Source organism: Leuresthes tenuis, unplaced genomic scaffold, assembly GCF_036924035.1.
Source record: "Leuresthes tenuis unplaced genomic scaffold, fLeuTen1.0.hap1 SCAF_20, whole genome shotgun sequence".
In the NCBI taxonomy this organism is placed as follows: Eukaryota; Metazoa; Chordata; class Actinopteri; order Atheriniformes; family Atherinopsidae; genus Leuresthes; species Leuresthes tenuis.
The window spans coordinates 15739107-15750575 of record NW_027325374.1 but is presented as its reverse complement, the minus strand read 5'-3'; the positions used below and the strand labels follow the sequence as shown (position 1 = coordinate 15750575).

Below are 11469 nucleotides of genomic sequence, written 5' to 3'. Positions count from 1 at the left end.
GGCAGCTGTCAGCCTTTAACGGGTAGCAACGTAGTCCAAACTTTACGGCCCCGACTTTTGTTCTTGTTCATAATTTCGCTTTGAAACAAGTTTTAAACGTGACAGCAGGTATGAAAATTAAGGCTGAACATAGAAAATGTTGAACATCGATCAGGACAATGCAATTTGTTGAATGGTATGTTTGAGAGTATAATGTGCGTTCAAATAAAATTAGTATAAACTTGACATTACTATCCAGGTCACTCTGATAGTGAAATCTGAAAGACATAGACTCAAATGAACTTATTTTTCCAGCCTAAAACTTCTTTGACAGCACTAAATGTCACCTTAAGACACAAAGAACCAAATGCATTTTCCAAGTGAAAGGCAAAGTAGAAACTGATTAGAACATTTAATCAAATAAGTTTGTCACATATTCAAAAGGTGTTCATAACTTTTTATTTTCTTTTACAACTTCTGACATTATTTTCTCTGTCCAAACAGCAATAATTGAAGGTGAGTTGAATGAGGACAAAAAAAACAAAAAGCTGGATACTCTCCTCTAATGGATGTAGTTCAATTTTCTGCTTAAATCTCTCAATAAACTATGACCATTTCAGATTAATTAAGTTAAACATCTGATTTAAATTCAGTCTTAAAAAACCTGCTTGTATGTTTGTGTTCTCTAGTTTATGAGCCTATCTGTATGAAATATAAAAATCCAGTGTATATGATATCACACCAACGTCATGACATCAGTCTATAATGATAAAACTTGTTTTTTCTTTTCTTTTTTCTTTTTTTTTTATTAAAACTGACCATATGTAATTTGCAATACATCAACAAATAAACACATAAAATATCATATATGTAAAAACAGAATTTGGACCACAACACGTTCATTTTTAAGTAAATAATGTATGCATCACCACTGTATTCAACATCCTGAGCCATGAGGTTGTATCCACCTCCAAACACAGGTGATAAAGTGCTGTATCAGTCAGACTGTAAAGGAAGCAAATCAAATAATCAGTCAGTTAATGTGCTTTTCATTCCTCACAACATGAAATATATGCCTGACACGCTTGACACTGGAATGAACTCCATTTGATTTTGTGGATTCATTATCTTTTAAAAGAGAGCCACTCAACTCCCAGAACTCTGCACTTACATCACTTAGATCACCCATATCCGGCGTTTCTCCTTTGTTACCGGTGGCCATTTCTTGGATCATCTGAAAAAGCAAAACCAGGTGTGTGCACACATGTAGCTTATCTGATGTAAATCCAAACACACAGAAAAACAGCTGGAAATATACTGCAAAGAACAAGCACCAAGACGTGAAAGAGGATCCAGATGATGTCACAACTGAGCACAATGACCACTCACATCCATGTATCTGTCATACTCTTCCTTTCCCTCGTCTTCTTCATGCTCCCAGTCCCTCCAGTTATCAAAGTCCACAGCGATCCAACTGGGCTGCAGAGAGAAGAATAATGCGATATAGAACTGAATCCATTAATGTGACTGTGGAATTCTGAGTCAGTGATTGGTCATGTAGATTAACCTGTGACTGATCAACATAAACACAACACATACATATGAATATATATAAATATAGCACACCTATAGCACACTTACCTTTGCTTGATCCTTCTGGAGACGGGGCCATGCATAATCAGGTTTAGTCTTCCTCAGCAAGACGTTGATGGTGCGGTCATAGATTCTTTCTCTGGAGTCCTTAAAAGTGATGACAAGTGTAAAAGGTATAAGTTACAATGTGACAATGTAGCTATATCATTTAGTATGCAACATGTCAAATTTGCCACATGGCACAAGTAATCAAGCCCCCTCCCCTCCCAAAAAAAACAACAGATGCTTACATTGATCTCGACTTTCTCGAAGAAGTACAGCTCATTGTAGAAGACGTCATCTGTGTCGTTTTTGCAGCTGTCTCACAAAAAAAAAAGTGTTGTCAAAGAGCAAAGGAGATTTCAGCAATGACATTTCTCCAAAAACACATACCACAAAATCATTTTGTCCTGCTGGATGTCAACCTGGACATCTTTAGGTCTTTGAACCATGAAGTTGATGGTGACATATTTCTTTCTGTCATACCACAGCGCGTGTGCTGGCTGGCTGTCGAGACACACATTAAGGAATCACCAGTGAGATCATTTTGAAGTTTGAAGTCTAAATGCTTTAGCAAAGAGCTTGCATGAGAGAGGTTACTAACATTGCCAAAAGAGCACAACAGGCAACACTCACCTCTCCTCTGGTCTGACAATTTTGGGTTTGTTCATTCTGATTCTTTGACCAAATTTAAAGAGAAGTTGCTTTTCTTTACCGAGTCGTCACAGGAAAGCAAGAAGTATGGGGCTTCTGTGTTCAGCTGTGCTCCAAAGCTATGGCCAGGCCCAGGAAGCTATATATAGAGCAGTTAGTATCAGCTGCTGCAGGTTTTGCCTGTCACAGTCCCTTCCCTGCCCTTACAGGCTGTCAGAGGAACACTCTGGAAAAGAGATGCATCTTCTGTGTTCTGGCATACATCCAGCCACCCCACTGATTGGGTGCTTGAGTGGGTGGAGGTGGGGGTGGGGAGCATCACTACGGAAAACAACATGGAGCCAAATTTGGAGCCTATTGTTTTAGTAATTAATCTCAGATAAAGTACTTTTATACCAAACATTTTTTGTTGTAATCGTTTTTCTACTTACCGTTGGCCACTTTATAGCAGTTAGGGCAATTAAGTGGGTTTTCTCAATTTGCACAAAAATGAACACATTAGTTTGGTCGTGTTTTTCTCATTTCCACAAACTGAGCAAGTGTATTGGCCCTTAGGTTTTTATTACACTCTTTTAAGTTTTCTGTCATCTTTTCTGTTTTGCTTTTTTTGGCAGCTTTGTTTTGTGAAATGCTCCAACTTGAGTTTGTTCTTGTACTTTTCTTTGCGCCTTTATGATGCGTTTCGACTCCAGTATCGACAGAGAAGAGCGACGCAATGTAAAGAAGGTGACGCATTGTGGATGAAAAATATATCTATTACTCTGTCATTAATATCGTCAATCAACTTTCCATTTAATACTGGGAACAAGAACAAAAACAAAATAAGAAAAATAAAATACGCTAACAACTTCTTTATTATTATTATTATTATTATTATGTGAGTTTGAAGGAGTCAGAGGGCGTTTGAAACCTCCTACTGGTCTGGAGGTGCATTTAACCGGAAATGCAATTCCCGTCTCTGTCGGTGCCAGGAATGTGGCGCGAGATACCCCGGCAAACCTGTGTACATACAAACAAATTCATGAAAAAAATCAATAAGTAGTGCGTTTCGTGGATTATTGTCTTAAGCTTACCAGCCTTTGCTTTTTGCTACTCCAGACTCGTATAAAGTAGCTGTTATCAAGAAGGACATGCCTCGTAGACGACAGGTGAGAGCAAATATAGGTCGCACAAGAGGGTAGCTTTAGCCAAGTTAGCACCGATTTGAGCCATTCTCTGGATGGTTAGCTAGAAGGTTCCACAGTATTCCATTCAGTAATCCGACCATTTGGCTTGCAGAAAACGTTGCACCTCCTGTAGCTCTTCACTCAGCAGCATTTAAGCGTCCTGTTGATTTTCACACATTTTGCCACGTCTAGCTTTGGGCAACGCTTTCAACGAAACATTGGTGGGCGTCTGTTAGCAGGTTAATCACATCTAAAACGTTGCTGTGTCGTTATCAAAATGTAGCCAAACATTGTACATTGAATGTATGCCGGATTTATCCTTAGACTATGATAATTGGGTATGCTCAATCTCGTTTAGATGTGCAGTGGTGGCGAGTTTGTCGGGAACTAATATTTCTTGAAACCCTTAATTTGTTAATGCAGCCTGGCTTCACAGACGGGAGCAGCTTAGCCAACGTGTGACTAACAATAATTACACGTTGAGGAGCTAACAAGGGTAGCTAGCTCCTTTGTCCTTTAAGCTACTTTTGCTTCCAAAGAAACAATATTTGACTTTTTGCACCAAATGATAATTGTTTTAAGTAAATGTTTAGGTCAGGTGGTTTGACCCAAACGTTAGCAACGGCTGTCTCTTTTCATAAATCAAAACAAAACAAAAAAACCGCAAGCCATCAGCTGACATCAGTTGACTCTCTTAAAGCAGTTAATTTGATTTAAAAAAAAAAAAAAGAAAGAAGAAAAAGCAAACTGTTCCTTCTAAACTAACACCCTGTTGATCAAGTCCCCCAGCTAAATGATCATGCAAAGGCTTATTTTACATTATTGACACTTGGCGTTATACACCAACCTCAACATTCTTTGCACTGTAGGTCTACATTATTTTGTTTAGGTTATTCTCAGTTGGTTTATTTTCCTCTTGATAGAGACCTATGGCTGGCAGTGGCTCAGATGGAACTGAAGACTCTGACTCCTCTGGTGAAAGAGAGCAGACCAACAGTTCAGAGAGTGATGGGAACATGTCAAAGAGACAGCGCCTAACCAGAGCTTCTACTCGCCTTAGCCAGAGCTCTCAGGGTAGGTCAGCATATCCCAACAAAGCCTTTAGAATTCAGACTCGAATTGAATTCAGCTATATAATGAAAATGCTGCTTTCACTTCTTTTCCACCAGACACACCAGACTTAAAGCGAGTAGCAGATCACGACGAGTCTCCACCTCTGACCCCCACAGGGAATGCACCTTCCTCTGAATCTGAGCTGGATATCTCCAGCCCCAATGCCTCCCACGATGAGAGCCAGGCTAAAGATCAGGCCAGCAGAGACTCAGACAAAGACCTGTCCCATAGACCCAAACGACGTCGCTGTCACGAAACCTACAATTTCAACATGAAATGCCCAACCCCTGGCTGCAATTCTCTTGGTAAACTTCCTCTTTTTTTCCCCCTCCATTTTTACAAATTTATAAACATGTCATTTTTGTTTGGATCTCGACTTGTTTTTGTGGACATGGAATTTGATTTGTCTTCCCGCACCATTGTAATAGTGCTTTTGTCAATTGTTCAGGCCACCTCACAGGAAAACACGAACGTCACTTTGCTGTATCAGGGTGCCCTCTTTACCACAACCTTTCTGCGGATGAGTGCAAGGTCAGTAAGTTAAAACCCAGTGGGGATTCTTGATTATTATTTAGGGACTAATTATCAGACAAGCCAGTGAACCTTGTAGATTCTGTCATACTGAACCATCACCTAAACTGAAAGGGTTCAGCGCTTTTTACTACATGTCTTATCGCTGTTTTTCATTCAACTTTGTGGTTATCAGAGGTGTCACGACTTCTTTTTCATTCACATTTCTTTGGAACACCAAAAGCAATCTCAGTTCAACATCACAGGTAGTTGCATGTTTATCTATTCCTGATGGTTGCAGCATCAGAACGTGAGGAACTGATCAGAGAATGGGAATGAACAGTTTGATAAGGGCATGTTTTGCCACTCAAATTAAATGTAAATTTAGTAGTAAATAAGTTGTATTTTTATTCATTTTCTATCAGGTGAAAGCCATCAGCCGTGAGAAGCAAGAGGAGGAAGTGAAGGCACAGGAGGAAAGCAACGCACGGCATGCCACTCGTCACCAGGTATGCGCTGACAGTGACTGCATCGCGTTTATTCTAATAGCGGACATGTAAAGAACAGTGTTAGTTTGTTTTGTCTGTTGTATAGCCTGAGTACTGCTGCGCTTGTTACACGTGTGCTCATACGCCCCTGGGAAAGCAACATGTTGATTTTCGTATTGATTTCCAGACACTGACACCGAAACAGAGCAGATACAAGGAGCAGGTGGCAGAGATAAGGAAGGGACGAAATTCTGGCCTGCAGAAGGAGCAGAAAGAAAAGCACATGGTACATCACCAGCACACCCTCTTGTGCCATTGTCCACTTGTCTCTGCATTTTAGAATCACTTGTTACTCGACATGGCTGGTATGCTGTCTCACCTGTTGTTTGTCATCACGTTTGGTCCACAGGAGCATCGACAGACGCATGGCAACACCAGGGAGCCTCTGCTTGAGAACATCACGAGTGAATATGACCTGGAGTTGTTCAGGAAAGCTCAAGCCCGCGCATCTGAAGACTTGGTAATGTGCTGTTTAATATCTTTAATATCTCTCTGTTCTTACAGTTATGTAATCGTTCCAGTTCCCCCCTTTTTTTTTTTGCTTGATCACCTAATAAAGATATTCACTGGGTCAGAAAGCAGGAGTAACACTTCAGTTCCGTTGTATCTTCCCTCTTGCAGGAGAAGCTGCGTATCCAGGGTCAGATCACTGAGGGCAGTAATATGATCAAGACCATTGTGTTTGGCCGCTATGAGCTGGACACCTGGTACCACTCACCATATCCTGAGGAGTACGCACGACTCGGTCGCCTGTATGTGTGCGAGTTCTGCCTCAAGTACATGAAGAGCCAGACCATCCTCAGGCGACACATGGTGAGACTTTTCAATTGGAATTCCTTATAACTACTTTGTCAAATACCATAATAGTCATATGACAAAACCTACAACTACATGATGTCTTTCAAATAAATGCGTTTAACACATCTTTTCATATTTGATCTTTATTAATCTCTTCAAGGCCAAGTGCGTGTGGAAGCATCCCCCAGGAGATGAGGTGTACAGAAAGAGCTCTATATCCGTGTTTGAAGTCGATGGTAAAAAGAATAAGGTAGAGAGAAGCCGTCGCCTTTCATCGCTCCCCATATTTTTTGTTGCCACGTTTTACTTTTAAGACAGCCGGATAAGTCACTTTGATAACTTAGTGTCATTTTTGTCTCCAGATCTATTGCCAGAATTTGTGTTTACTTGCCAAGCTTTTCCTGGACCACAAAACGCTTTACTACGACGTGGAGCCTTTCCTCTTCTACGTCATGACTGAGGCCGACAACACTGGCTGTCATTTAGTGGGATATTTTTCCAAGGTACGAGGAAAGCGTTGCTTTCTCTGCTACTAAGAGCAAACTTCCTTAACATGAATTTCCATTTAAAACGGCACATTTTTCTGTAAATGTCCATGTTCTTCACAAAGGCATTTAAATGATTTCTTCTCTTCATTACATCAAGGAGAAGAATTCCTTCCTGAACTACAATGTATCCTGTATCCTGACAATGCCGCAGTACATGAGACAGGGCTTTGGCAAGATGCTCATTGACTTCAGTATGTAGATGTTTTCTGTTTTTTTTCTCTCACTGTGTTCCAACAGAATAAATGATCAGCAAAGCAAAAATATTTAGTTGATTATGTAATGTTTTCTTTTCTTTTGTCTTTTTTTTCCCTAAATCCTAATATTTTTTTCTCTTTCTCAGGTTATCTGCTGTCCAAAGTAGAAGAGAAGGTGGGCTCGCCGGAGAGACCTCTGTCTGATCTGGGCCTCATCAGCTACCGAAGCTACTGGAAGGAAGTGTTACTCAGATACATGTACAACTTTCAAGGCAAAGAGATCTCCATCAAAGGTAAATGAGAGCACTTAACACCGTGTCTGAGATTTAATTTCCGTTTATTCAAGACATTAGACACATTCGACAATATCACTGTTCTGGCTGTTTGCTTGATGTACAGAGATCAGTCAGGAAACTGCAGTTAATCCGGTGGACATTGTGAGCACCCTGCAGTCTCTGCAGATGCTGAAATATTGGAAGGGAAAGCACTTAGTACTGAAGCGACAGGTAAGGCGGTGGTTGGGTGGACTGTGTAGTCTGTTCTTAGTTCTTATTTTTGTGTTTGTTTATAAAACTTACAAGCTTGCTGTTTAAATACAATATCAATGCAGTTAAATGTGTAATTTAAAAAATCTGTAAATATGAGAAAAAACAACAAGCTTTTGAAAGCTTCAGATCATTTTAACCAAATTAAATCCTTCATTATGTCAGATATTACAATTTGGATTTCAATATAATGCTGTGGTTTCATTTATTCATATAAAATATATATATCTGAATAAAAATGATAGGATTTCACTGACCCTTGTTTTTGAATAACCGCTGCTCTTTTCTCCATCCTAGGACCTGATTAATGAGTGGAAAGCGAAGGAGATCAAACGGGGTAATAGCAACAAAACCATAGACCCGAGCTCGCTAAAATGGACCCCTCCCAAAGGGACATAAGCACTAAAGATCCTCAGGCTACTGAAAAAAGAAAAAAAACAAAAACATCACCTCCAGCCTCACAAGCCACAAGTAGCCTAGACCTATGAGCTGTCAATAAAGACCAGTGTTTTTGTATTTTTTGCATTTTTATCCAGTTGATTTCTGCATACCTTTTGTCATGATTTTTATTTTTATTTTTTACTTTCATATTTTACTTTCAGACATATTTTTAGCATCATGCGTTCTAGGTCGAATGATCCGTGACTCATTGTCAAAGGTAAATGATCTGTTTAGTTTTAAAACCGCCTACGTCTGCTTGGCTCTGAATGTGAAATGCTAGAAACAGTCCAGCGTGATGAATAACCTGAATGTTTTGCTTTGCCGTTGCATTAAGTGCATACCTACGTTTGGCAGCAGTTACAGGTAATTTTTTATGTCCTTCAAGCGATGTGCATTATGAAGGTGGTGGTTGTTCCTTAGATGAATACCACAGTTGTTGGCATGAACTGTAACTGACCAGGGTATATACATATATATATATATACATACATATATATATATTTTTTAGAAGAAAAAAAATATTTGTGGTAATGTCGTCTTTGGTTGATGTAAAGTTGTATAGATCTTTTTTGTAGGTCCATTAGTACAGCATTTGTACCCATTCCTCTGGTGAACCTGCCAAATAATTGAAAAATAAGCTCAGAGATTTTTAATTTGCTTAGACTAGAAAAGAAAATGACAATACCACTGTAAGGGTGCACATGGAGATAACTCAACCTCAGGTTTTTGTACTGATACGATCGTACCTTGCTTGTATGGTTTCTCGGAAACATGGATCTCAGTGGTTGTTGCAGGTGACATCGCTCTGCTTAAAGATTCTGTAATAAACAGAAAAAAGAATTCAGTGGGACTGTCTTTGCCTTCTTTGATAAAAGCTTTTAAGTGTGTTTGTGTGTGTGAGCAATTTGGTATTTCAATATCAATAAAGCTGGCTTGATACTTTCCAAACAGTTTGTTTTTGGCATTGTTGCTCACCTCCACTGGAAATGCTTCTTCCCATCAAGCCCACAAATGCCTCTCCTTTATTTCCTACACATCACAAGCATTATGAGGACATTTACAAAGTAGCCCTTTAAGAGTGGGTTAGGGTTGTGAATGAGACTGAGCTGTGTCACTCATTTTCACAACAGCGGCGGTAAGAAGAGCATTTCTGCGGCATTTTACTGTTTGAAAGCAAAGTCGGGTTACTCACGTCTGTTTACTTTGAACGGTTTCCTCGTACCTGTGAGGGAATAAAACGGTCATCTGTCATCGCACACACACACACACACGTGCAACAACATGCATGTGCTTCACCAGCAGGGATGTGTTTAAAGGCTACCTGAGCGTTTCCCCATGAGTCCATAGAAGCGAAGGGCCTTAGATCTTTTCATCAGACTGTCTACTGGGTCGGTCAGACCTGAGTCCACCGACTCATTCTGTCAAGAAAAAAGGTTTTTTTTCCCCCCTCATTGCTTATCTGGATTCCAAGATTTTATTTTGAAATTATTCGCAAAGTTTGATCTAATAATTTAAGATTAAAATAGATAAATCCACTTCTCACCTGCCAGTCTTTGGAAATCCCTCTTTCCTCCTCGGCCTTAAAAGATAGTCCATGATATGTCTGCACCAGTGCACAAAAGGTCACAAAAACCAGCTGGATCTTCCAGTTATCCATTTCTTGATCTAGGCAAAGTGCTCTGGTTCTGTTCCTCTTGAATCAAAACAGTATTTTTTGGTTGGGGGGGGGGGAGCCGCAACATATATTCAGAGCTCGCCTTGGAAGGGGTGCGATTCAGGACTTGACTGTCTCTCTCAGCTGAACCCAGGCTGTATTTATACCCCTAAACCCCCTGCTACATGAGAACCCTCCCCTCTAATCATGATTCACTTGCCTCCTTTTAAAAAGTTCCATATTTGCCACGATGCAACATTTGTAGATATGTTTTGTGACTGTTACACACAGAAAATCTGGACTTGCGCACTAAATAAAATAGGAATTCAATACTTGCTTATTAGCTGTAACTGAAATGTCATCCAAAGGTTTATTACCAGGGGCATATAGGGAAAGAAAACATGTTAGATCTAATATTTACATTTGAGAATGGTGCAGTTCATTTCCATTTTTATTAGACATCTGGATTGCTGCTGGTTTAATAATATTCTCCTTCTGCTCATTTGGCACCTTGTGATGTGTGCACAATTCTTTGAAATCACCGCGAGGAGGACAGGGCGGACGGGCGCCGGGTCTTTGAGCGATGCTTTACAAATATAACCTCCTACTTTGAAGATTTTATTGGTTTGTCTGTTAACTTGGTGAGCTGCTGGTTCTGAATCTATTAAACAGGACAACTCTATCTATGATCTCTAAGGTAGAATTGATTGGATGGAATAGTGCGCTGACATATAAAGATGTAACAGATTAAGAGGTACGCAGAGCTCTGTAAAGCTGCATCGGAGATAGTCAGAAGTCAAACAGAGTAATGGAAAAAGAGCTCAGATGAATGAGTGAAGTTACACATGTATGAAATATGTTGCACATCATGACCTGATATATACAGAAATAAGAATTCATGTCAGTATCTTTAGCTTTTGCGTCATGTCAGAGGAGTAATCTAGTTTCTGTCTCCTAAGATAATTACAGCGTTATTAAACCTTTTCATGATCTTTACTTACTTAGCCATTTAAATGCTCAGTTTTAATGAAAGGTGAGCTCTTTCTCCAACACTGTGGCCATAGAAATTTCTAAAGAGGCAATTACTTGACAATCTGTGCTGTAAGGACACCCTCTTGAAACAAAGCTGACACACACACACCAAATGCTTTGATCCTTGCGCAGGTGCTTCCAAAAACAAGAAAAGCTCGAGACAATTAGGCCTGAAAGGCAATTACACCTCAACAGCCCTCATGTACACATAGTCTAACCCAATGCTAACGTGGAGAGCTGAATCAAAAGAAATCAGAGGCACAGCATCTACATATGAAATGGTTGAGTCACAAAGAGCTCCTGTAATGACAGAGCACTGCATTTTCATGTGACGCAGGGTGCATCATTTCAGGATCAGGACTGCTCACTGATGGTGATTGGCTTTTTTTTTCTTTTTCTTTTTAATATTTGGACACAACAACATTCAATCTTCTTTGAATCGATGCCTGCAGATGAAAGTGGTGTCATTTGAATAACACCACAAAGAAAACTGGCTTTTCTTTTCAATAATTTACAGAACAAAAACTATTAATGGATGTAATTTACTTGTGCTGAAGAAGTAACTACACTGCACACTTTTAACAGGGCCTCCGGTTGGCATCATTTTCCATCAGCTTGTTGAAAAGTTTGACTTTTCCTCAGTGCAAAAACATGT

At 39.8% G+C, this 11469-nt stretch overlaps 3 protein-coding genes across 3 annotated transcripts; 1 reads left to right on the top strand and 2 right to left on the bottom strand.

The window, feature by feature from the left end:
• Positions 1–790: 790 nt before the first annotated feature.
• On the bottom strand, positions 791–2461 carry ptges3l (prostaglandin E synthase 3 like). The gene is made up of 7 exons (XM_072373796.1): positions 2248–2461; positions 2005–2118; positions 1863–1929; positions 1621–1719; positions 1369–1458; positions 1151–1213; positions 791–984 (listed from the first exon to the last, which is right to left on the bottom strand). Exons 1-7 carry the CDS (start codon positions 2280–2282, stop codon positions 976–978), a joined length of 477 nt encoding a protein of 158 aa, XP_072229897.1. The 5' UTR covers positions 2283–2461; the 3' UTR covers positions 791–975.
• Positions 2462–3225: 764 nt separating this feature from the next.
• kat7b (K(lysine) acetyltransferase 7b) lies at positions 3226–8968 on the top strand. Its single transcript, XM_072373463.1, has 14 exons — positions 3226–3413; positions 4355–4505; positions 4601–4849; positions 4993–5075; positions 5480–5563; positions 5730–5828; positions 5952–6062; positions 6224–6415; positions 6561–6650; positions 6763–6903; positions 7046–7139; positions 7289–7435; positions 7542–7648; positions 7985–8968. The coding sequence occupies exons 1-14, from the start codon at positions 3396–3398 to the stop codon at positions 8084–8086; spliced, it is 1668 nt and encodes a 555-aa protein (XP_072229564.1). The 5' UTR covers positions 3226–3395; the 3' UTR covers positions 8087–8968.
• On the bottom strand, positions 7463–9894 carry LOC140278452 (uncharacterized). The gene is made up of 6 exons (XM_072373464.1): positions 9672–9894; positions 9450–9546; positions 9321–9350; positions 9104–9157; positions 8875–8946; positions 7463–8743 (listed from the first exon to the last, which is right to left on the bottom strand). The coding sequence occupies exons 1-6, from the start codon at positions 9783–9785 to the stop codon at positions 8709–8711; spliced, it is 402 nt and encodes a 133-aa protein (XP_072229565.1). The 5' UTR covers positions 9786–9894; the 3' UTR covers positions 7463–8708.
• Positions 9895–11469: the final 1575 nt, after the last annotated feature.

Bases quoted from the DNA above. Each gene is read 5' to 3' on its own strand.
- ptges3l (XM_072373796.1), bottom strand. From the start codon at position 2,282: ATGAACAAACCCAAAATTGTCAGACCAGAGGAGAG. The intron at 1,930-2,004 runs GTATGTGTTTTT...TTTGTGAGACAG, and splicing joins CAGGACAAAATGATTTTGTG to CTGCAAAAACGACACAGATG. The intron at 1,720-1,862 runs GTAAGCATCTGT...ATCACTTTTAAG, and splicing joins TCGAGAAAGTCGAGATCAAT to GACTCCAGAGAAAGAATCTA.
- LOC140278452 (XM_072373464.1), bottom strand. From the start codon at position 9,785: ATGGATAACTGGAAGATCCAGCTGGTTTTTGTGACCTTTTGTGCACTG. The intron at 9,351-9,449 runs GTAGCCTTTAAA...ATTCCCTCACAG, and splicing joins ACTCATGGGGAAACGCTCAG to GTACGAGGAAACCGTTCAAA. The intron at 8,947-9,103 runs GTGAGCAACAAT...TGTTTATTACAG, and splicing joins AAGAAGCATTTCCAGTGGAG to AATCTTTAAGCAGAGCGATG.
- kat7b (XM_072373463.1), top strand. The intron at 6,651-6,762 runs GTAGAGAGAAGC...TTTTGTCTCCAG, and splicing joins TCGATGGTAAAAAGAATAAG to ATCTATTGCCAGAATTTGTG. The intron at 7,649-7,984 runs GTAAGGCGGTGG...TCTCCATCCTAG, and splicing joins ACTTAGTACTGAAGCGACAG to GACCTGATTAATGAGTGGAA.